Source organism: Dreissena polymorpha, chromosome 15, assembly GCF_020536995.1.
Source record: "Dreissena polymorpha isolate Duluth1 chromosome 15, UMN_Dpol_1.0, whole genome shotgun sequence".
Taxonomy (NCBI): Eukaryota; Metazoa; Mollusca; class Bivalvia; order Myida; family Dreissenidae; genus Dreissena; species Dreissena polymorpha.
Genome location: NC_068369.1, coordinates 46429805 through 46456533, shown reverse-complemented (window position 1 = coordinate 46456533; position 26729 = coordinate 46429805). Strand labels below are relative to the sequence as shown.

Genomic DNA, 26729 nt, shown 5'->3' with positions numbered 1-26729 from the left:
AAATGTTTGAGTTATCACGGGTATTTTTATATAGACATTAAAGGGAAATGCTAGGGACTTTTTTTAATGCTCCAGTAATCGCCAGTTTTCGAGAAATCGCCAGCTCGAGTTATTGCAATTCTACTGTAACTGCAATCATGTTTGTAATGGTGTAAAATTGAATTTAAACACTCAAACAAGAGCTTTTACAGACAATTGAGACCAATATGGACAACTTACCATTTTAAGCCCATGTTTTCTAATTTTGTCTGACACAAACATGTTGTATGGCATCTCTGATGAGCGAAAGTGTTCAGTCTTAGTATATTGATTGGACATTTTGCTAACTTTAGTATACAGAGACTGAACAATAACAAGTATACTATTTTAGCCTTGTTATCGGATGTTGGTTTACCTGTTGGGAAGCCATTGACAGCCCAAAAGCCACCTGTTGGGAAGCCATTGCCAGCCCAAAAGCCACCTGTTGGAAAGCCATTGCCAGCCCAAAAGCCACCTGTTGGGAAGCCATTGCCAGCCCAAAAGCCACCTGTTGGGAAGCCATTGCCAGCCCAAAAGCCACCTGTTGGAAAGCCATTGCCAGCCCAAAAGCCACCTGTTGGGAAGCCATTGCCAGCCCAAAAGCCACCTGTTGGGAAGCCATTGCCAGCCCAAAAGCCACCTGTTGGGAAGCCATTAGCAGCCCAAAAACCAACCAGTGCAAAGACAGGAATCCCCAGTATTCATCAAGGTAATTGTCAGATTACTGGTGGATTAGATCATATGGAAATACAAGTACACCATCTATAAAAAAAAGCTGATTATGAGATTTTGATTACTGTGAGAAGACTATGAACAACTGACCATTGCATAGAAAGGGAGACACTTTACATATTGAGTGCATGAACATATACTAAATATGAATATGGTAATTTGTGTAATTTTTTTTAAATATGTTTATCCTTTAGTTATATCTTAAATTATTATGGGACAGACATGTCATCTGTTAAAATTGGAATATTAATATGAGTGACAAAAATACAATACCTGACTTGTTAGTGTAAATATGTATTATGAGGATTCTAAGGTAGATTCTATTAACTAGGTTTGTTACCACCAACCTGTCCTTTGCCTGCAAGTGACAGTGATTCGGGTGTTCCTGATCCCCAACAGTCAGTGGATGATGTAATCGCTCATCAAAGACCTTCAACTTCAAGTACCCATCCTTCAGATACTGTCCTTGGTCAACGTGAAAATAAAGGTATGATTCTAATTGTCCATTTATTATGAAAACATTTTACCTTTTCTATGTACTTTTATATGAAGTTTGTAAGACATTTTTTGTTAAGTCAAAGGAACTTTTCACAGACACAGGTAACCATCCTCTATCGCGTGTAGGATTTGTAACCTGGTTGCACTGGGATTATTTCTCATGTGAGTGTTCTTTGACAAGACACTGCAAGCCCAAGCCCTGTATTGTTTAAATACAGGGAAAACAAACACCCGTCATTTGCATTGGAATTCTCGCAGACAGATGTGAATTTATTAGTATATACTGCTACCCAAACAATCTTTTGACAAAAAAGATGTTATACTTTATCCAATATTATTGTGACAATCGCCATATAACATGTAATTTCTCTATATTGATGATATCATGAAAGTTCTTGGATAGTAAAACTATCATGATAGTAATTTTCAATTGGCTAAAAATTACTAGCAAATAAGTAACATAACAGCGGTAGGACTAAAATTTGTTGTAAACTGTAAAATACCAAAGGATTATTTTATCTATATATATATATAAAATAGAATCGGTTGGTTCAAGCTTCAGGTGTCAGATATGGTATATTATTTTTCCTGTTTCAGACCTTTGTCTCCCGGCTCGATGGAAGACAACCCTACCAAAGGCAGATCAGCAGTGGATATCAAAAGCCCTGTTCCGTTGGACCAGCTCAGGCGGGTAGAACTGGTTCCAGAGCACCTTAACCAGCTATGGTGGCATCCTCCTCAGCCAGCTGTAGCAGTAAACAGCTTACCTGGAGTGGACAGGTACTTTGCACGGCCCCTGTTGTTGTGGATGCCAAGAAAACAGTGGAAAGTCCAGCTCTATTGTCCACATCCAGGCTGTGATAAACAAGAACTCGCCTCTGCAGGTATCAACCAAAAGGTCAGGCAAGTCGTCGACATTGATGGTTTTTACAACTTGGCCTGTGACAACCTTGAGTGCATGAAATGCAGACGGCGTGTCCTCAGCTGGAGCCATGCCATTCTGTCACAGCTTGACATAGGGCACAGGGTGCAGTTTCCATGCATCCTGACAGCCAAAGATGCCTGTGACATGAGGATCGTCCTACTGCTGAGAAATAGAGGATTTGGCAACAGCTGCAGTCAGATACGAAACAAGGTTGATGAACAACACCATGAGGCATGGCTGAGGCAAAATGCTCACTACCTGACCGATTGCGAAGGGTTCATCAATGCATCACAATCTGGTCTACTTGTGAATGTATCGATTGATGATCCGCCAGAAAGAGCTTCTCTTCCCAGACATAGATGGTTCATGAATATTTACATTCAGGATGTATTTCAACGGCTGGATGAGATTAAAGCAAGCATAACCTCTGTGTCTGGAAGGATTCTGAAAATGGATTCAACCAAAAAAGTGGTCAAGAAGCTGGCTGGTCGTCCTGCCAAAACAGCTCTTTGGTGCACCAATGTTGGTAATGAGCATGGACAGATTCTCAACTCAGTCATGACCACTATTGAAGGACATGGTCTCACCAAAATGTTGGTTAGAATAGTAAAACGCTACAAAAAATGCAGATATCCCTCCTCCAGAAATCCTCTATCTTGATCGCGACTGCTGTGGTGCTTAGCCCTTACAAGACGTGTTGAAGCCGTCAGATTGGAAGCATACAGTAGTTCGGCTTGATATATGGCACTACATGAGAAGGATTGCCACTGGTTGTTCCACTCACTCCCAAGCCTTGTATTCCACGTTCATGGGACTAATGAGCAATTGCATTTTTATTTGGTAGGAAGAAGACTTCCAACGACTTCTTCAGTCCAAGAAGAATGAACTTGCTAAACAAGGCATACATTACCTCTCAGATGAGGATGTGGTCAAAACCCTAAGTCGGTATGAGCTAGCTTTGCACTGCCGTCGGAAAACCAGGGGGGTTCCTGAGACTACAAGACTTCTCAGAGAGCTAATTCAATCCTTCAGTGGTGAAAAGGGTAGGGATACTCTTGGTGTACCCCTCATCAATAGCTCCCGTATGAAAAGCATCTGGGAAGCCCAAGAGCGCCACATAGCGTGCATTCAGGATCCCCCTGTAATATCCCTCTACACCAGGACTGGCTCTACCAAGAAGGGAGGCATTGATCTACCAAACTACAGATGTGCTTGTGGATCAACGTCGTTGGAAAGTTTCCATTTGCACCTGAACTGGTTTATACCAGGTAATTCAAAATTTTAAATAAAAATAACGATTTTGTTGCAGATGTCTCTCGAAATCATTGTTATAAAAGGAGAAACTGCTCTTCTGGAGCAATTTCTCCTTTTATCACAATAATTTCTACCCTACTAAATCAATTTTTTAATATTCTTTTACAATTTGGCATCTTCAATCTCTTTCGATTTCTGACAGTCCAAAATGTGTCATTTGGAATAATTCCGAAAATAGTTATTACACTCCCAGTTTTATGCCCCTTCAAAGGTGGTAGGAGAAAGTTTTGGCGTTTGTCCGTCAAACAAACTTTGCAGGGCTGTAACTCATTATCTTTATCAGATTTTAACTTGAAACTTCTGAAGTGTTTAGATATCAATGAGGAAAAGAGCATTGCTAAAAAACCACAAACCTTTTCTTCCTTAATTAAAGAGTTATTCAGATTATATTAATAATTTTAATATTATGATTACTTTTCAAAGGTTCCCTGGCAAGTGATGTCCTGTTCCAGGCCTATTTGCTAGATGGTCTCCACAGATGGAATAAAGATCGGGAACGAACAGCAACTGCCGCGACCTCGGATCATCCATCATACAGTGGTCTTCTCCAACATACGACCAATACCTTGGCATTGAAGGTTTTGAAGAAGAAGATCATCCCATCATATACCGAGCCAAGAAAGTACACAGGTAAATTATTATTTATACGTGCAGCCAGCTTGTGTCTCCAAAGAATACAGACAAAGATAAGTAGAAAGGCCAAGTTGCAAACATGTTTTGATTAAATGATCAAGATGTACACTTAGTGGGATGTAACCCATAACCAAACAATATTAAGATTAAACCAGTTTCTTGTAGAGGACATTAGGCATAATTGTTGGAAAATGAGGGATTGCCCAATATGATCAATTTCTCCCTTTCCCACATCTATGTCTTCCCTACCAGATCAACAACTTCAAAATGTTGTCAAAATTGTAAACGTAATTGTAAATATATAATTGGATTAAGTACATAACCATTTTCATATGAGCCACTCTTAGAGACAACATGTTAGATATCATTTGATACACTATACTTTCCTTGTGACTTTATTTTGATAAAAAAGATATAGTGATCGCACTGTCTGTCTGTCTGAAATTCCATCACACTTTGTGTTTATGTTTCGAAAAATGTGGAAAAAGGGGGCATATGTCATTCTATGGTGACAAGCCTTGTTTTGTTTAAAAACATTCATTTCATTGAAATAAGCAATGGAATAAAAAGTGATTTTAATTGATACTTAAGAAGGAACGGTGCTGAAATCACACATACATTTAAACACATTTTCTGTGAGACTTTACTATTAATGAATCAATTCTAAAGTGTTAAACTCTACAGGTGAAAAAATTGGCATCGAGTACCTGTACAAGCAAACTGGTGAACGTATGGAGGCTTTCGTCAAGGCGATAGAGACCCTTGAGACAGTTCCAGACGAGGCAGACGATGAGAGCATTATCTTGGAGGAGGCGGAGGACTCATTTCAAGATGCAGATCAGATCGATGACCTCACCATCTCAACTGTTGGTTTGAAGGAGTCGTCTGATGCTGTACTTGACATTAGTAGCCTTCCACTTCCACAAGTACCGGTACATCCACTCCCTTTCAGTTCTACCAAACCAGCTGTTGAAGCAACTCTCCTGCCGATTCCCACACCAGAGGAATACGAGGCTGAATGGCGGAATGAAACTGGTGACAGCCAGACAACAGAGGTAATTTTGAGATATGCGTTGACTACTCTATAATGGATTAGTTAATAATTTTGTATACATGTTTGAAAAGTTAAAGATACAATTTTTTGGAAAGCTGAGATTGTTCGTGATTGGCTAATTGTTCCTTTCCGAAAGATTAATTCTGCAAACTACAACATTAATGTTGAAAGTAACAACTTCATATCCAATTTTAAGGGTAATACATGGAAGAAAGCACTTTGTTAGATGTAACAATTACATTAAAAGGTCTAGAGCAAAGATTTTCTTGTATCATTTAAGACTTTTGAATAATGGAAAAATTAGGAAGCACCTGTATCCTGTCATATTTCTGACACTGTTTTTCAGATTTCTTTTACATTTTCATTTTTTAAACTTTGTTTCTTTTTGTAGCAGTATATGGAGCCATCTCCTACACCTGTAAGAGAGTTGTCAACTGCATCTCTGAAAGATGATTCCATTGATGAATCAGAGAGTGAGGTAAGTTTATGGGCTTAATTGGATTTTTTTTAATGATTGTTTTGTTTAATTAATGTGATGCAGTGGTCAACTTCTTTTTTTATTGGAATTAAGCTGTCCTGGATTCCATCCTCTTGTGAAAGTTATTTGTTGTGTGACTTAATGCAATATACTTTGCAAATGTATATTTTGTTTATCCAATAAGCATGAATAACTAGTTTAGTGTACACCTTCTAATTTACATCAACTGTGAAACAAGTTCTTACAAGTTTAACTAATCACTCTCGATTCTGCTTTCTTGATTATTTGCCAGTACTCGTGCATTGAAAGTGGATTAATGAAAGGTTGTTAAGTTGTCTTCGCTCATCATATGATTCGAACCGTCTTAGTAGTCCAAGGTAACCCTAGGTATGCCTCATTCCGATATTTCTTAATAGAGTTTAGGATTAGGCAGTACATATTGAATAGTCTTGACAATACTTCTGAATAAGCCTGAAACAATAACACATGATTCAACAATTGATTCACATATCTTATGGATTTATTGATTTTACACAGGAATCGGTGGGGCCTAACAACATTCCAGGGTATGGCAAAGTTCAGGAGCTAGCGGCATGTTTGGTTATTCTCCGAAAGAACACCTACCTCACTAATCAAGAAGCCGATCGTCTTATACACAACTCTGGAACAACCTGATTGATTACGACAAAAGACCAACTTCCTTCCCTGAGAGATTTTCCAAGGAAGCCAGGGCACGGTACAAGGCCAAGAAATCCATTCCCAATGTTGTACCAGGAGTTGAAAGTACAGAAAGGTAATAATCTATATGTTAATGACTGTGATGTTTGTGGTGGTTAATGGCAATGTACATTTACCTTAAAGTCTATCATTATTTGATTGTTTGCCTTCATCTTTTAAACAGTTACAAAACTGACAATGATGGTCATGTGTGTGTGTGGGGGGGGGGGGGGGTTGATATTAACTCATATGTCATATTTTCTTATTTCTCATAGAAAACGGGTGAGGTTAATTTAGTTGTATATTTATTATTCACAATATTTCAAAAGAAGTATCATTGAAAGCCTTTGATATGATACAACTAGAATGCTTATTACTTTAAGCAATGAATACGATGGCAATAAAACAACAACAAACTAAATAGGACAGAAGAGATCTTATTATATAGAAGGCTTTAGCAGAATCTGGTAGATATAATCCATGTTATAATCCATTACTCCATATTTGCAAATTTGAATGTGTCAAGAACATGAAACAAGTTATTCCCCACTGTGACAAAAGAATACATTGTTGTAAGAAAGCAAGTTCTGAACGTCAACTTTTTTTTTCTAAATTCCATAATGATGATTTCAGTGCTTCTAATTAATTCATATCTGCTGATTAAGACCAATCAAATTATTGTATAATATACAAATAATATGGAGTAATTGGTAAAATTCATTGTTTCTTGTACTTATTTAACATGTGCTATTTTAGGTGCATGCGTGGTGGACCTGATTCAGTACCTGCAAGCTGGCCAAATGCCAACAGGTATACAGAGGCCATTATCCTCCAATTGCTGTCTGTCGTGATGTATGAAGAGATCTTAGCAGTCAAAAACTGCCTCCTCTGAAACAAAACATAGAAAATGTTTCATCTGAAGCTATATATTTGATATATATTAGCAAACAAAATTACTTTTTGTATGTTGCATGATTCATTTTAGTTTTAAAAATGTGACAAATGTGAATTAACTCTAAAATGAGCACATTTTCTTTTTTTTAATGATTTCATTTAATGATCTTCAGTAAATATTTAGACTCATAGCTAGTATATGTCAAACCTTAGTAGCATTATGTCTACTTGGTATTATCTGCAGCAGAAGGTCAGGGGGTTATAGAATAAGTGTTGTCTGCTCGTCATTACATCATCCCCTGTATCTCCATAACCAAGCATCAGAACTCAACAAAATTGTATAGAAGTGTTTTCTACCAATATGCGCAGAGATATTTTTTTATTCGATTCATTGTGTCTGACTGGTGGCCATTTTGTCTTTTAATTTGTCATTTCTGAAATTCCCCATCATCACCTTCATCTCCCTTACCTAGAAAATGAACATGCTCATCCGAGATAAAGCTCTCAGGCGAGGGATATCAATTCAATGAATTTATTTGTTTTTCATATACTGATTTCTCAATAAATAATCAAAAGCATATGACATGATTATCGTCTGGTAATTTCTCAATAAAGCACTATAAATGAGCACCCGCTCTCATGGGTTCATATATTAAATAATTGTTTATGAAGTCTTAAATTATCTGCAGCTGTAGTTTAATCTAAATATCATCAAGATCTATAACTCTGATGTTCTTTCAGGTATACCAAACGTGCCAAAGACCTTGACAAACTTGTTGTTACCAAGGGCGTGAGGTTTGTCGAGCCATCAGAAACAACCACTGTGGGCATTCCGGCTGCGGTTGAAAAACCAGCTGAACTTTCAACAGGGACAGCTGTACGTCACGTATTCCCATGTCCAACAAATACTGCTGGATTGGCAAAATTTAAAGGGCAGAGAAAGAGGCCCAATCAGCAGTCTAAAACAGTGACAGCAGAGGTAAAATATACCAGTATCAAAGCTGAGTCATCAAATATGACTGTTATTGCTCCTAAGCAGCCGTCTCAGGTAGTAACATCTGAAGTTGTAACCGGAGAGGATATGAAGGACACTATATCAAACAATACTGGTCCTTCACATATTGCTCCTTGGCAAACGGTGACATTTCCTGGTACGGTGACATTTCCTGGTACCTCAAACATCCCCTACTCAACTCAACGCTACAGGAAGCGAAAGCTCGACATGGAAAAGGAAGGGATTTTGAAAAGAAAATATGAAAGGAAGAAAGTTCCTGTTTGTAAACAGTGTGGCCATGAACGTATTCCGCCTGATCATGTCCAGTACTTCATGAATTGGTTTTGTAAGGCTTCTGCCACACAGTCATTTGAGGACTGGAAATCGGAAATAATGAAAAAGGGTTATGGAAGAAAACCAAAACCAACATGAAACTTCATAGGTGTATAACTATCAATGAGGACAAGTGCCATGCACAAGAACCATAACTCTACACTTTCTTAAATAATAGTTATTGCCTTTAGCTGTTTTTTTTTGATGTACGTTTTCAGGGCTATATCTCAGATACCATAAAAGATTTCAACATGAAACTTCATGGATGTATAGATATAAATGGGGAAAAGTGGCATGCTCAAGAACCATAACCCTACACTTTCTTAAAAAACAGTTATAGCACTTTGTTGTTTTTATATGATGTAACTTTTCAGGACTAAATCTCAGACATATACACGATTTCAACATGAAACTTCATGGGTGCTTTCATATATCAATAAGGATAAGTGCCATGAACAATAACCACAACTCTTTACTTTCTTAAATAAGAGATTGCCCATTTTTTTGTATGATGTAAATTTTCAGGACTATATCTCAGATAGGATACATGGTTTCAACATGAAACTTCGTGGATGCTTACATATATCAATTAAGATTAGTGTTATGACCAAAAAAGCATAACTCATCACTTTCTTAAATAAGCGTAATTGCCCTTTGTTTTTTGTATGATGTAATTTTTCAGGGCTATATATCAGATACTATACAAGATTTTAACATGAAACTTCATGGATTTATTGCCCTTTGCTTATTTTAGTTCTTATAGACATAGTGTATTTGAGCATAAATATCATACTAATATTGACAGTGTATTTGTGCGTTTATCATCTACTGTCTGAGACAGTGCTTTTGAGTGTTAATATCATCTACTACTGCAAGTGACTGTATTTGTGTGTTTATCACCTGCTGCCAGTGACCGTGCTTTTGAGTGTTAATATCATCTACTGCCAGAGACGGTGCTTTTGAGTGTTAATATCATCTTCTGCCAGAGTCGGTGCTTACGAGTGTTAATATCATCTACTGCCAGAGACGGTGCTTTTGAGTGTTCATATCATCTACTGCCAGAGTCGGTGCTTACGAGTGTTAATATCATCTACTGCCAGAGACGGTGCTTTTGAGTGTTAATATCATCTACTGCCAGAGACGGTGCTTTTGAGTGTTAATATCATCTACTGCCAGAGACGGTGCTTTTGAGTGTTAATATCATCTTCTGCCAGAGTCGGTGCTTACGAGTGTTAATATCATCTTCTGCCAGAGACGGTGCTTTTGAGTGTTAATATCATCTACTGCCAGAGACGGTGCTTTTGAGTGTTAATATCATCTGCTGCCAGAGACGGTGCTTTTGAGTGTTAATATCATCTGCCAGAGACAGTGCTTTTGAGTGTTAATATCATCTTCTGCCAGAGTCGGTGCTTACGAGTGTTAATATCATCTACTGCCAGAGACGGTGCTTTTGAGTGTTAATATCATCTACTGCCAGAGACAGTGCTTTTGAGTGTAAATATCATCTTCTGCCAGAGACAGTGCTTTTGAGTGTTAATATCATCTTCTGCCAGAGATGGTGCTTTTGAGTGTTAATATCATCTACTGCCAGAGACAGTGCTTTTGAGTGTTAATATCATCTACTGCCCGAGACAGTGCTTTTGAGTGTTAATATCATCTTCTGCCAGAGACAGTGCTTTTGAGTGTTAATATCATCTACTGCCAGAGACAGTGCTTTTGAGTGTTAATATCATCTACTGCCAGAGACGGTGCTTTTGAGTGTTAATACCATCTACTGCCTGAGACAGTGCTTTTGAGTGTTAATATCATCTTCTGCCAGAGACGGTGCTTTTGAGAGTAAATATCATCTTCTGCCAGAGACAGTGCTTTTGAGTGTTAATATCATCTACTGCCAGAGACAGTGCTTTTGAGTGTTAATATCATCTTCTGCCAGAGACGGTGCTTTTGAGTGTTAATATCATCTACTGCCTGAGACGGTGCTTTTGAGTGTTAATATCATCTTCCAGGGGTTTTTCAGCACTGTCTGCGCCTCCGGACAACGGAGGCACTCCCAAAGCAAACGGACCCGATCCCAAACCGAAATTTAAAAAAAAAATCCCAATTTCCAAAAAAAAAAAAAAAAAAAAAATATGAAGTATCTTATAACTTGTGTGACTAACCAGTGTTTTTTTGGTCAAAAATATTTGCTATAAGGTTTTGACTGTTCAGTTCTTATCACAGAGTGTAACTGTAACTGAAAAACAATACTGCAGTACTTGAATTAACGTTGAACATGCCCAATATTGCATCTGTTTACATAAAGAAGACAAAATAACCAAATAAAAACAAATTTATTTGTTAAACCACTGAATTATTTAAGCATGATTAATTCACAATTTTTTCCCAAATGAGCCGTTTTATCGAGGCAAAAATTCCCAAAATGACCAATTTTGTCGATAAAAAATTCCCAATTTGGTCAGACTCCTTTTCCCAAAATAGACAGAAAAACCCCTGTCTTCTGCCAGAGACGGTGCTTTTGAGAGTAAATATCATCTACTGTCAGAGACACTGCTTTTGAGAGTTAATATCATCTACTGTCAGACGGTGCTTTTGAGTGTTAATATCATCTACTGTCAGAGACGGTGCTTTTGAGTGTTAATATCATCTACTGCCAGAGACGGTGCTTTTGAGAGTTAATATCATCAACTGCCAGAGACGGTGCTTTTGAGTGTAAATATCGTCTACTGCCAGAGACGGTGCTTTTGAGTGTTAATATCATCTGCTGCCAGAGACGGTGCTTTTGAGTGTTAATATCATCTACTGCCAGAGACGGTGCTTTTGAGTGTTAATATCATCTACTATCAGAGACGGTGCTTTTGAGTGTTAATATCATCTACTGCCAGAGACGGTGCTTTTGAGTGTTAATATCATCTACTGTCAGAGACGGTGCTTTTGAGTGTTAATATCATCTACTGTCAGAGACGGTGCTTTTGAGTGTTATTATCATCTACTGACAGAGACAGTGTATTATATATATCATCTGCTGATAGAGACAGTATATTTGAGAGTGCTTTGTGAACTATTTCAACAGTGATATTTAGATTGCTATCTATTACAACAAACCCAGGTTATGAAACACCCTGACGGAGACTGGAAGTGTTTTGTGACCAATTACTGGAAAAGTAACTTGAGTTTTGGATTTAGTTCACATAAAGACGCTTATATATATAATAAGGGGACAGGTGTTGTGTGCCTGGACATTTTAAGATAATTGCATTAACACTGGAAATTCATTGCTGCAGTCTTTAGTCCAACACCAAACCCCAACTTCCATGGTGCAACTGGTAGCATGTTCACTGTAAATGTGAAAGATCCAGGTTCAAATCCTGGTGGAAGTCATAGTTTGTGAGGATTATAATGCTGTCAGAGAATTTCACTTTTTCATAATCATATCTTGTTATTGTTAACCTTGTGAGTCAAAAGTCATTAAATATTATAACATTTCACATAATATTGTTTACAAAACAAAAAACTAAGTCATAATGTAGATATTTTCTTGATTATATTATATGGAAATCTGGAATAGATCAAATTAAGAATAAACAAATAAAGAATAGCCATTTAAATTCCCCGCCAAAATTCAGCCTTTTCAATTGTGGTAGCTCATTATGGGCTCACGAGTCATGGCCTTGGCGCATGAGGTGTCCGCCCAGCGAACGGGAGTTGGTGGGTTCGATTCCTACTCGAGGAGAGATTTTATAATCGTAGACATTCCTTTCCAGAAACGGTTCGACAGTTTCCATATCGTAATAATCGAAAGAAGAATTATTTTTTTATAATTTTATAATTGATTAAAAAATATATTTAAATAATATATTTAAAAATACTGCGTTTGCAACCTTAATACAACGTTGCAGCAACGTTTGGAAAAAAACGTCAGGAAAACTTTCAAATACACCATTGTGACAACTAAACTGCAACGTTTGAATGTAACCAAAATACAACGTTGCAGCAACATTGGGTGCCCACTGGGTTAATTTACCCACATAACTGATAAATATATTTTTCTGTTTTATCACCAATGCAAACTAATGTGCCCTAGTTCTTACTTTATATGACATGAGCAACCGAAAGTGCAGGTAAACAAAACCATTCATTTAAATCATTCGCATTATTTATTAATCACGCAGGTTGCAATGCCTTTATAGAGATTTGATGAAAACCATGAACTTCAAAGGATTTACATCGCATTGATTTCTAATAAGGTTTATCTCAATCAGGTTGCCCAGAGCCGGATATTCCTGCGAACGGGCGCGTGAGCACAACAAACGGCCTGGGGTTGGAACAAGCAATTTACTACTCCTGCATACAAGGAATAGAACTTGTTGGGCTAACCAAGCGGATGTGTGAGGCCGCTAGCACGTGGAGCGGCACGGAACCCACGTGCCTCATACGTACGTATTCAGGGATCTTCGTCTGCGTATTTATGTGCCGCTGAATAAAAAAACTTTCCAGATAGAAAATATAGAAGGTAGCCTTTTTGGTTTTGTAAAATAATTGATAATATTTATAAGGTGAATTAAAAATACCAAAAACAACGATTATTTAACATGAGATATTGTTCAAAAACGTTCAGAGATTAAAATACATGTACCCTTTCAAACTAAAACAGTCACACATTCCCTATAAATATATTTTTAAAACTGTCCATATGGTGAAATTGTGTGTTGATTAAATTCCCCTATCGCCTGACCATATCAATTATTAAAAAAGGTTTTGGAAAAGGCCACTGGCTTTCATTAAACTGAGGCGGATGAACGTTAAGAAGATACAATATATGCCTCTGAATACTCAAATAAGTTCGCCTACTCGGACACTATAGTGAGTCATTCACGTGCAAAATGCCCGGTTTATGAGGCAAGGACTTAATGAGGTTTCTTAATGAGGACTTAATGAGGTTTCCATTACGACTTTTTTAAGCGAGAACAACTACGCCCTTGTCGGCTAGCCCTTTATCGGGAGTTAAGCGGCGTGTGTAGTCGAATCATTTGAGTCGCGTTTTTGGTAAACTGGGCTTAATGCATTTGCGTAAAGTGTCATCCTAGATAAGCCTGTGCAGTCCCCGCAGGTTTATCAGGAACGACACTTCCTTTCAATAATCAACGATGTTAGCAGCACCGTCACACGCTGACAAAGATTGTGGAACACTTGATGTAAATTGTAATTTGGAACGAGTTCACATTGTGAAATATGTTTCATGTGAAATGTTAATTTTTCCTTTTTATTATAATTTTTAAATAATTAATTATGACTAATATTTAAGCAATTGCCATCGAAATTAATAAAGCGCTCCCGCACAGAGTTACTAAGTTAGGTGTTTTCGTCATAAATATTTTGAAGTCCATTTTAAAACTACTGACCGGTCGATATGTTCTTGATTGCCTCTAAAATCCAGTCACATACTGTATTAGAGTGACCATTCCCCACAAAAGTTTGTTAACCCGTTGTAGGATCGAAACCGCGGTGTGAACACTTTAGAATAAATTAAAAATCGTTTTATAATAGTTACCTTGTACCAGAACTTGTTCATTGTGTCAATTAGAATTTCACTCAAGGCTGTGACTCTGGTGTGCGGAGGATTGTCAGTGTAATAAAGTAAGATATACATAACCAAACAATAATTTGTATAATAAATGCGGTTGAATCAGTTCGCATTTTAAATATTCCGATATAAAACAAACAAAAAAACCGTCAAAAACAAAACTTAATGGAGATTTTGCATTGCGTTTTTTCTTGACTGATCATATGCGTTAATCAACTTTACGTGTGACTTACTTTCAATGGCGGCGACCTAGGTTACTGCAATGCAGCCGGTGCGCATAAGATATGTATGGCTTTTTCTTGAATTGGGGGAAAGGTCTGTCCTTCCATATCGATACAACTGGGAAAGGAAAGACATTTTGCAACGTAAACTTGAAACGCATGAAAATTTACATGTTTTGTAAACATTCCGTTGGAGAAATTGTTCTATATTAGGCCATTATTAAAAAGACAATCACTCATTTCTATTCCCTCGCTTCGCGTGATGCTATTTCAGCCATGTTTCCGGACATACTTCTGGCGTTCGGCTCCATTCTGATTCTACTGGTCATCGTAGACGTGTTCGTAATAGGCGTCTGCGTCTACTACAGATACTGCAGAAATAAGGTACGGTGCTCATGCGTTAGGTTTGAACCTTATTAACCAGGCTTAATGAATGTGCATACAGTGTCATCCCAGATTAATATGTTTGTGCAGTCCGCATAGACTATTCAGGGATGACCCTTTTCCGCTTCAACTTGATTGTCTTTAATGAGCAGATTAATTTAAACGAATACTCAATTAAGGCGGAATGTTTTGTCCCTGATTAGCCTGTGCAGACTGTTTTACTGCGGACACTTTACGTACATTAACATCCGCTTTACCAAAGAAATTTGTTTAGCTGGATTTTATCGAACCCCTAAGGCTTATTAAACCGATTTCAAGACTGCTTACATTATGGAAACGTTACTTGGTGTTTTAAGAACACTCCCACAATATGGATTGAACCAGTGACCTCCCGGTCGGTATTGGGACACCATATCCACTAAGCCGCGTCGACCATAAGTTTCTTTTACGCCTCATATCCTACGCATACGCCAAAGTCATGATAAATATCAGTTTTTGATATTAAATGTTTTTGAATTATGTACCTTTTACCATGGTTCTTGTGTTATTGTTTGCCAGTCAGGATCATCTGAGCGTGTAAACATAATATGATAGCTGAGATAAATATTGAAATGACACCGATTTTTCAAATGGGCGTTAAATTGTACCGGGCGTTTTGTCTGTATCAAAGTTTATGCACGGGTTTGAATTCGCCGATAATTGTTAATCGGCTATTCTGACCGTACCTACATCATTCATCGTACATTGTTTTAAACAAATGACCACAAATGACTTACATTAAGGAGACGGCATGTCGCGTGGAAACTCAAACGTCAGGGTCACATTTGAGATCAAATGTCAAATTTGGACATACAATAACTTGTCCGGACGGTCACTTTGTCTCTCATCATGAAATTTTATGTTTCACTACAACATTCTTTTATGGAAGGCAACACTTGTGATTCGTATCTAGTAGGTCGGGTGTCAATTATATTGTATAATATTGTGTTATTTGCTAATCACATATGTTCGCTAATTATGTCTTTACTTTCGCTTTCGCTTTAAGACATATTTTAGGCGAATACATAATATCATAGTATTTAAACTAAAACTCGGTCTCTATAAACGTGCGCATTGGTGTTTAATCATGCTGAATTTTGCTAGGTATTTTTATATTATTAGTGTATATTTAAATTGCACTGTTTATATACTGTTCTTATCTGTTTTCTCTTGTTATGGTTGTATGTGTTGTATGATGCCTGTACGTGTGTGCGGGTGAGAGCGCGCGTGCGTGCGTGCGTGTGTATTATTGAATTAATGAACTAAAATCATTATCATTGACTTTATTTTGCCATTGAAATAACAACTATTTATATATATATTCTAGTTATGTTACTTATCTTTGTAAATAATCTAATGGCTGTATTGAGTTGCTTCATTTTGATCTCTTGTATGTGTATATACTTGATTGTATTTAATTATTTATAATCTATATTATATGTTATGCTCTTCATGAATGGAGGACAATAAAAGTCTATATATCTATCTATTTACCGCAAAAGTCAAGCTACCAGTTAGATGTTAAAGGTTAAATTATACCACAAAACAGCATGTCCAGATTGTAACTTCGTCATTCAGCGTGCAATTGTAAAATAATCTAAGAGAAAAATCCACCTTGAGAAGTTGGTGTGTCGAATATAATATCCGTCTCTTAATCTCAACGTCAAGATCAAACTTAAAGGTCCAATGTTACAATATTGAATTAAACAGCATTGCCGGAGTTTAACTCCGCGATGCATAATGCATCTTAAAAATAATTTTCCAAAAATGTTTACCATTTTGAGAAGGTGTGTCCCCCTTATGGCAAATGTAAAGGTCGCACTATAGGCCAAAAGGTCAGACATGCGCATGTTACAGCTTTTTAAATAATTACATGCATGTTTAACAGTAGGTTCGACATGTTGCCGACACGCATGAAGTGATAATTGTGTTACTGATTAAATTACTTTGCGTTTGTTTTATCACTATGTATGATATGAATGATTATTTTTTCACAAAAAACTGTCATTCTTAAGTAATGCCACACGACACATATAATGTATGTAATTAATGGTTGTTGTGCAGGAATAAAGACAGTTTAGCAAGCGAAATAGACCAAACAAAAATTGTATAATATTTGAGTATTCAGTATTTTACAGCCCGAGACACCGGCGCCAATTCCGTCGAAATCAAAGCCACCTTTTCCGGAAGCTTTCTATTAGAACGGGGAGAGCAGTACCATTGTTAGAGTGCTATATGGAGAAAAGAGTAATAGTACTGGAGCTATGTTTAATAAAATTGATTAAACTTGGTATACGTCATATTTAATTTTTTTCGTCAGACAAAAATGTTGTTGCCATATTGAATGATACGGTGACAGAAACAATTAAAAACAAAAATCTGGATCCTGCGATAACTCAAAATGTAAGAAGGTAAGGCGGATACAACTTGATTAAACGGTAGAGAACCAAATTGGGATTGTGCACTTAATTTAAGTGTTGTCTCTCTGTCCGTCATTCCGTCCGTCTGTCTGTCCGCAAAATCTAAGAAAGGTAAGTGAACCTTAGTATGTAGATATAAGTCCGTTTGAGAGACATAACGTAATTTCAGGGTTTTTTTCGTAATGCAATTATTAGTTTATATTGATTAAAATATCACGACTGGTATATTACATTACTTGAAAAAAGTTCAAATTTCCAGTATATTCGGTAATACAATTTCGCGATGTGACAATGAAAGTACATCGCGAAAATTAGTGACATAACGATATACACACTATAAATAACGCAAGTAGATTGATCATTTTATATATAAAATATATACAATTTAACTACGCATGCACAATTTGCATTCCTGTGTTTACCACGTGACAATGATGATCAATCTACTTGCGTTATTTATAGTTTACTGGTAGTTACCTGGTCCATGCACCCAAGAAAATTTATTACCGAATATTCTGAAAATATGAAAACATAACAGCTTTTTTCAAGTACTGTAATATACCAATCGTGATATTTTAATCAATATAAACTAATAATTGTAAAAAATAGGGTATTTTAGAACTTTTCTTTTTCGTCAATAGCGGTTGACGGTCCCTTTAAAAAATAAATAGAAAATAGATAAATACAAGTTTTTCCGAGCTATAGTCGCTTGAAATTACGACAACTGCAATTTTGATGTTTAAAATTTTAGACCGTTTTGTAGTAGGTTTTCGGGAAGGTTCCTCGTGTCCAAAAACCACCGTGTCATTCAAATCTGATTAATTGCTTAAATGCTTAAAAGTATTGTTAGCTCATTATTTACGTCTTGTTGATAAAATTGAGAAACTTTATAATCTTCGACTCCTGTCTACATAGACAGGAGTAGAAGATTTAGAGTTTCTCAATTACATATTCTCAATACATTTTGACCCTAAGGCAGGTTTCATGTCCATTAAGATCGGAGTGATGTTAAGTCCACGTAGACACCAGCACACGTGAATATTTCACTCATAATTTGAAATGAGCTTTTAAGCATGAATTTACGCCCACTGGTATACATCTGAGCCTACATGTCTCTGTGTAACTACATGGGGATAAAATAAATCATGCGAAAGTGCATCTTAAATTTAAAATGCTTAAGATGCATTCGTGTTTGGTTAAAAGTCCGTAAACCGTTGCGCCTACCTACCTGCTCTAATTCGTGCGAAACCGAACAACATTTTAAGCTCTTAAACATTGGGCTGAATGTATATCATTCGACTCTAAATTTTCGGATATACGGATTTTTCGTCAAAAAATAATAACTTCATTTTTTTTACAGCTTATTTTGCAATGCTATTTTACCAGAATTCGCCCTGTTGCGCTTATCTTGAGACTCCCCTGTTGCGCTTATCTGCTTTTTACCAACGGATTATGGTAATAAAACCTGCCGCCTGACGAAAGCAGTAACACAATGGACCATTTGCGCTACTGGGAACATAGATATGTAAACCGGCAATAGACACTGTTTTCACCAAACAGTTAAAAGAGAAACGTCCAAGCAAAGATCCATAAATGCTTGGTAGATCTTTGGTCCAAGTAATGTATACTATACGGCGTGGTACATTACAAGCACGTGCAATAACTCATTTAAAGAATTGATGCTACATGTATACACATAACATACCCGTATACGATCGCTAACGCAATATTTTTTTAATGTTCCTTTATGTTAAAATACCCGTTTATATGTCCCGAAATTTTTTGTCCACCTGTAATATTTGATTAGTTTTAGACACCTGTAATTTTGATTTTTTTGTATCTAAATTTTCGAACACGGAAAAACATAATCATTTTGAAGTGTCCGAAAATTTAGAGTAATTACTGTTTCTTGTATTTGCGCTTATTTCAGTCTAATTAATCTATGATGATAATCGTCTTGAATTCATAGCCATGGTGAAAGTTTTGATGGTTAAGCTCATCTTTTCATTAACATAATTATCATAAGTATATATTTCTTTGTTGTTTTCGGTCCTGAAGTAAAATATTGTGTCAAATTGACTATCTTCTTTAATGAGAGAAAACAGCTTCCACATTAACGTATCTGCATACACAGGCAAGTATTATTTTACAGCATAATAATTTCTGTCACAACAAATAATATGCTGAAAAACATATACAACACAATTTTGTTAAAAGTCATGCTGTTGATCTAATGTTCATTCTGGCTCATACTTTAAATTGAGCCTGGCTCGGAGAAAACGGATTTGAATACAGGTGCGTACAGTTTCGTTAAAGTTTAGCGTGTTCAGTCCATACAGGCTAATCAGGAACGGCACTCTCCGCTTATGATGGAATTTCGTTCTACAAAAGACTTCAATTTAACTAAATATTCCATAAAAACGGAACGTTTATGCTGTCCGGTTTACGCTTCTCAATTAAGCGACCCGGGTTAAATCCCCGTTTCCGGAGCATGTGAGTTTGGTTTGTGGATACCATACCTGACATGTGGGGTGTCCTATGGGTACTCTTGCTTTCCCCACAACAGAAGACTCCGTCAAATTATAAATGTCTTTCAGTAAAAAAGCAATAGGAAATTTCAGCTATAATAGACCCTTTTCATAATACGCCAACCTTGATAAGAGGGCAGAGTCACGTGACTCGCAGAATACCAGAACGAGGCTGAACGTGTATCAAATGCTAATCGTGCCACGCAACGTCACATCAGAGTTTAAACATTCACTCCTTAAAACATTCGGCGACGTAATAATATGGCCAAAACAAGATGACAATTTCAGAATTAGCAGTTATATATAATTCCCATTTGAAATATTTATACATTAAATAAATGTTCTTAATTAATGTACTTGTTTTATTTATTGAATTGCTTGCACAAAGTTTGAAACTCTTCGTTCGAGCATTTTTATCGTTTTTTTTATTAAAGATCGATCAATAATCTTGCTTATTGATACATCTGTGGTTTTAGTGCCACTATGTAGGCACAAACCAATTATCTCGATGTGATCAGATACTATGCCGACAAATACTAAATAACAAGTTGTCATAAACAGTATACGGACAAAAACCCTCCCGGACAAAAACCTTCCGTCATTTTCATAGGGGGCGGAAAAAACCCTCCCATGAACAAACGGGGCCGGACAAAAACCCACCTATGAAAAAACGGAGGCGGACAAAAGCCCTCCCCTGAAAAAAAATATCCCAGATGAAATGGTAGTTTATTTTAATAAGTCTTATCACAGAGCCAATGAAGGCAATTAAACACCGACGAATGAAATTGCTTCACACAGTGTTGCATTCATTAATCAGAAAAACTGTATATATGAAGATAAAATGGAAGGATTTTTTTTCCGGTCCCTATAAAACTGACGGGAGGGTTTTTGTCCAGGATGGCTCATGTCCGGCATTCGTACTACACGTACAAGGTGTCTGTCCAATAAAACTTGTAATACCAATATGTCTTCTCCTAGTAGAAGTATTTCGTGGTAATTTCTAGTACTAATGTAAAGCCAAATACTCAAATTGAAATTAATTTTTCTTTTAAACAGATTGCCAGAAACTAAATACTGTATAGATATTAGCCAGTTTAATCATAATTATAAAGTGAATGACAGACATTCGTTACTATGCTCATTTTGACACAGATGGACGTTCGTTCCTACGATGTTTTGGCAACACGGAAAATCGTTCGTTCGTTACTTTGACAATCTGGACAATAATTCCTACATAATTCTGACAATCCAGACATTGGTTCTCACTTTAGTGCTATTCTGGTCATTATAATCACATTTTATGCAAATTTATATTGCACTCTTATAATTGTTTAACCTGTTTTTGTAATGTGTCATTATTAAAATAGTGAGCTATTTTTAATATGTTTATCATATTTTAAATACGTTTAAAAATATTTTGTGAGCACGAGCATGATAACGTTAAAAATTATTCGAATATAAAAACAAACACTGATATCTGTAATATGCGAAACCTTGCGGAAATCGAGGCATTGTCACCGTTTTATAGACTTAGACGTGTGTTTCTTGGCGTACGAGTGACCCACGAAGTATAACACAGGCTTACCGCGTTCGTTCGTTGGAAGGTCCACCATGTTTGGATTGAATTTGAAAGAATCGCCCTTTACTATATATACATGACGGCAAGCTCGTACGCAGAGGGGCGGGGGGGGGGGGGGGGGGGGGGGAATGGAGCCCTATGATTTCCCGGCGAATGTGAACAAAATGAGACAACTTCCATGCTCCCTGCATATCGTAATTTCAGTTCCACCGATGCGTTATCGCCGTTACTTCCGGTCGAGGCATCGGCGAGCTGGAAGAAGTGTTAAAATCTATTCAAATATATTTATTCAAGCATAGAATTTAGAACCTTATTGACGTCACATGTATTGTAGAACTCAGTGCAGCTATCATGCATATGAATAAAAATTTAATGCAAAATTTACCGAACCTAAACATATTTTGTTGACTTTTGCCTGTTGCACAAAATTATGTTTTTTTACTGAGCTTCATAATGCAGACATTATTTGTGTATTATCCATATGCATTTTACTGAATTTCTTCTTGGAATTTCCTGAACTACTTCCACAACTTTAAAATCCGCTTACGGTTTGTTTAAAAAACACACACATTTATTCTACTTTTTTTAATGGCGGGTCGTGATAGAATTCGATATGTTCATGTACAAAACGCACGGTTTATTTGTCAATAGAAAGGGCCATGTTATACCGGAAGTGGATGCGTTGATCGTCATAACATCGGTCATGTAGGATGGTTACCGGACCCAGTTCAGTCAATTAAAGGGATGCAACTCACGCATGTTTATACCCCGTCACACCGGACTGGCGTCCTTACTGCGTCCTTACGGCGACCCAGGTCGCAGAGAGGACGCCATAGACGCCGGAGGGACGCAGTAAAGACCCAAGAGAACGCAGTGAGGTCGCCGAAAATTGCTCAGGACGCGAGCCCACGTCGACTACTTTGAACCAAAGTGGACGCCGAAGTCCGGCGTTTGTACGGTGTTCTGACGGCGTAGAGAAGAGAAGTGGTAGGGTCGCTGTAAGGTCGCCATGGACGTCGTGTGGTCGCCGCTCAAACCCACAGAAAATGATCATTGACGGCAAGGCGACCGTGCGACGACCTTATTGCGTCTCAAGTACGTCCTTTGTACGTCTATTGCGTCCTCAGAACGACTATGGCGTCCTTACTGCGACTTCATTGCGTCCTTACTGCCTCTATTGCGACCCTTTAACGACTAGTGCGTTCCTACTGCGACCCCAGTGCGTCTTTAGGGCGACAATATCAACGCTATATAAAGCAATCTTTTTTCTTTATTTTCTTCATTATGTTTCTCAGCGCCCTTCTTAGAAAATGAATAATTTACTTATTTCACAACACATTCTAAATCTTCAGCAGCAACAGATACTTGACCAACAGCAGGTGGTATTAGGCGTAGTGAGAAGGAGAAGGCAGGCCAGGCGGAGGCGATGCTGGGTTAAACCTTGGTTAGGAGATATTCGGAGGGATCAGTTTGGACACTTCAATCGTCTAATGGCTGTGTTAAGACAAGAGGACCCAGCTTCATCCCAAAAATTCTTAATGGTTCCACCAGAAATGTTTGACGAGCTGCTGATAAGGCTTTGCCACCGCATTTCCAAGCAAGATACAAACTACAGAAAAGCTATCGATCCGGGAACAAAATTGGCAGCAACCCTACGCCATCTGGCGACTGGCTCTGCAGAGCCAGAGCCCGACTTCAATTTCTCCAACTTGCCAAACCTAGTTCGAATGGACCTATACCACACATGGAGAATGATGACGTCCTTTTCCAGGAGCACAGCCTGCTCGTTCCAAAGAGCGTCCTTCTTGTCCTTGTCTTTGTACGAAGAGAGTTTTCTGTTGTACAAAATGGGATGCTCCTTCAGGTGGTGTAAAATCGCTTCTGGTCATTAGCTTACTTTTTTCAATTTAACAGGGCTGTCAGCTGGGTGCATGCTGCTAGCAACAGACTGAGTGTCGGTGTCCGAGCCCTTCTCCGGAGATGGTGAAGGACTAGCTTTTTTTTTGGGGGGGGGGGGGGTTACCCCGCCCATGCGTTTTATTTCTTGGCGCTATTGAATTTTTTCTTTGCACGATTGGAAAGAAAATGAAATTTCTCCAAAAAAACCCCGGCCTTTTATACTACCAGTATGGTCGCCGTGTGGTCGCTGCGCAGTCGCCGTACGGTCGGTGCGGGGACGCCATGGTCGCAATACGATCGCAGTGAGAACGCCAAGGACGCCGCTCAGACGCAGTATGGTCGGCTTTGGTCGCCGTTACGACGCAGTACGAACGCGGTCATTTCGCGAGGGACGTATAAAGGACGCCGTGAGGATGCACAGGACGCCATAAACCAGGACGCTGGTGTGACGGGAAGGCAAAAAACAGCATTTTTACCGAAAAAGTCATTGGCGTCCTTACTACGACAATCAGAAATTTCCAGAAACACAGTCTTAGGTCGCCGTAAGGACGCCACTCCGGTGTGACGGGGGTATTAACGCCATCTTACAAAACCTCCGATTTAGTACCGTTTCTAAAGTTATGTTCATACCTCTTTTGATATAATGAATACGAATAATAATTGCGCTTGTCTATAGATGTTAATCTGTTCATTATCAAATAACAATGCAATTATTTAAAACCTAGGAACGAATGTCCAGGGTGTAAAAATAACTTAGAAACGAATGTCAAGGCTGTCAAAATATTGTACACAAAACACATTTTTCCGGCTTGTCAAAATACCGTAGGAACGAACGTCCGGATTGTAAAATAAACGTAGGAAGAAACGTTCGGGTTATCAAAATAATTTAAGAACGAATGTCGGGCTGTCAAAATAATGTGACGTGGGAACAATTTTCCGTGGGAAGCAATATCCGGACACCGTCGATGTGAGAGACATCGGGGGTACTCGATAAACATAGATCAGACACTGAAGCCATCTCACAATTGAGCTTCGTTTCGGCTTATACTGGTCTTAAAGCATGTGGGTAAAGCCTCGTCCCATATAAGCATGTGCGGTCACTAAAGGCTAATCAGGGACGACACTTTTCGCTTTAATGGAATTATCGTTTAAATGAGGTCTCTGCTTATTGGAAATTTCAGTGTAACCGGAAAATGTTGTCCTTGATTATTGTATGCGGACTGTGCAGGCTTATATGGGATGGCACTTAACGCACATGCAGTAAGCCCCGTACTCGAGACCGTGACTTAAATATTCACACCCCCTTTCATATATTTATATAGAACAATAAAACCGGCCCCTTTCGACAGTCTGTACATCGTATTCTCGATCCGCAGTTCGAGATGTCACTGAAGTCGCAAATAGGGCATGGTATATCAATCATAAACATGCAATAGTCACTACCAGGCCCATGTTCAAAGACCCCCGTTTCTCAAATTACTTACGTCCCTTTAGAGGATAACCTTATTAAATCGTTAATGAAACTGATTAACCCATTTGTCCCAGAACGAGTCTCGTGGCATAATAGTCCTACAATAATACATGCAGTTATTCGGCTTAGTTTTCAAGTGATTTCTCTGCCACATTACAGAAATATTTACTTGTACATACACCTTAATATGTAATAATTTGTGGATACCAATTATTTTTAATAATATGTTTATAAGTCGTTTCTTTTACAATTGCTTAGAGGGTCAACTTTATAAATTTTTATATTTTTAAAAATGTCATTTAACGTATTTACTGAAAAAATCTTTGGATTAGTTTACTTATAACCGTAATACCAGGGGAAAATACTCCAGCAGATTTTATTAAAATTAGCGGGGTTTGCAGCCCGTGTCCTGGTTCATTTTAAGCAAATCTAAGCCGAAATCATCGGGGCATTCCTGCCTTAAACATTGTATTATCTTAGGCCACAGGTTTAAACAGATCCATTAGCATAAACATTAGGTTACATTCAGAACACGAATAGAATACATGTACAGCGGTGCTTGTCTTGTGATCAAAAGGTCATTGGTGTGAATTCTACCGTTAGGGAATTTTTTAATGTAACTTTAATGTCACTTTTAAGGACGTGTATATCAAACCAGAAATAGCAACATAAAATGTAATTATTTGATACACACAAGGAACAGAGTTAAAATCAAAATCTGTTCAACACAGCTGGAAGAATGTATAGAGGAAACATAAACTATATAGAGGCAACAATACATGTATGTTATTAAACATATCAGAAATATTTTATAATATAATATAACACATTCATATTCATATGCATGTGCGTCAAGTGTCATCCCATATTAGCCTGTGCAGTCCGCACAGGATATTCAGGGACGACACTTTCCGCTTTGATGGAATGTTTCGTTTAAAGGAAGTCTCTCCTTAAATAATATCCATTTGAGGCGGAAAGTGTCGTCAGTGAACAGCTTGTGCTGACTGCACATGCTTATCTGAGATAAAGCTTAACTTACATGCATTAAGCCCAGATTTCCTAGAACGAGGCTATATATGAACATATTGTCGTAGCCACAAGGCTTCTACTTCTGGTGGTAAAGGGTTGCTTGGACTAATAGGCCCAGCTTGGCAACTGATAACGCTCAGAGCTCCTGTGCCTGATCCCTGGACTTTGCACTGAAAACAAAAAAACAAATATACTCTCGGTAAATACTTTCTAGAACTGAAAATCGTGGATTTGAAAAGTGTTTGTCATTTAAATGAAATTTTTGCCTAGTCAGCTTCTTACTAAGACGCATCTGTATGACAAAATTTCAGCAACGTTTTGATGTGTTGATGCATTTGTTGTTATCCCAACCAAAAAATAATGATATATTTTTATATGGAAGGCATTCACACGGATTTGGTGCCCCAAACATGATTTCGTCTGAAACTGTAAAGCATTTGACACGTAATTTTTTTTGAAAGCCCCAAAAACTAGTATGGAAATTTTAATTTATAGAAAAGTATGGAAATACTGATTTAAAAACAAATCACGCGTTGTGTACGTTTTTAAAATATACATTGCTCTACCCAGAATTGAAGTTGAACGGGTGTGTCACTTCCTGGGAAGGAGGGCGTGGTCAGATATGCGTGGTAACGTGGTCTACCGTACGGTTGAAGTACGATACATGTCGACCTTTAAACAGAGTATGGTTTGAAGTACGATGCAAGTCGACCTGCAAACATAATAGGATAAAAGTACGATACGAGTCAACCTGCAAACAAAGTAGCGTTAAAGTACGATACGAGTCGACTTGCAAACATATTAGGATTAAAGTACGATACGAGTTGATCTGCAAACATATTAAGATTAAAGTACGATACGAGTCGACCTGCAAACATAGTAGCGTTAAAGTACGATACGAGTCGACCTGCAAACATAGTAGGATTAAAGTACGATACGTATCGATCTGCAAATATAGTAGGATTAAAGTACGATACAAGTCGACCTG

The 26729-nt window shown here is 37.7% G+C and overlaps 1 protein-coding gene and 1 long non-coding RNA gene across 2 annotated transcripts in view; both read left to right on the top strand.

The window, feature by feature from the left end:
* The first annotated feature begins 155 nt into the window (after positions 1-155).
* LOC127861040 (uncharacterized) lies at positions 156-2361 on the top strand. The gene is made up of 3 exons (XR_008040050.1): positions 156-727; positions 1082-1237; positions 1846-2361. It is a non-coding gene; the product is annotated as an uncharacterized LOC127861040 (long non-coding RNA).
* Positions 2362-4851: 2490 nt separating this feature from the next.
* Positions 4852-26729, top strand: part of LOC127859724 (uncharacterized) — a 316758-nt gene continuing 294880 nt past the window's right edge. The window contains exons 1-2 of the mRNA XM_052397231.1: positions 4852-5175; positions 5566-5652. Coding sequence (XP_052253191.1) covers positions 4852-5175; positions 5566-5652 — 411 coding nt within the window. The remainder of the gene's footprint in view (positions 5176-5565; positions 5653-26729) is intronic.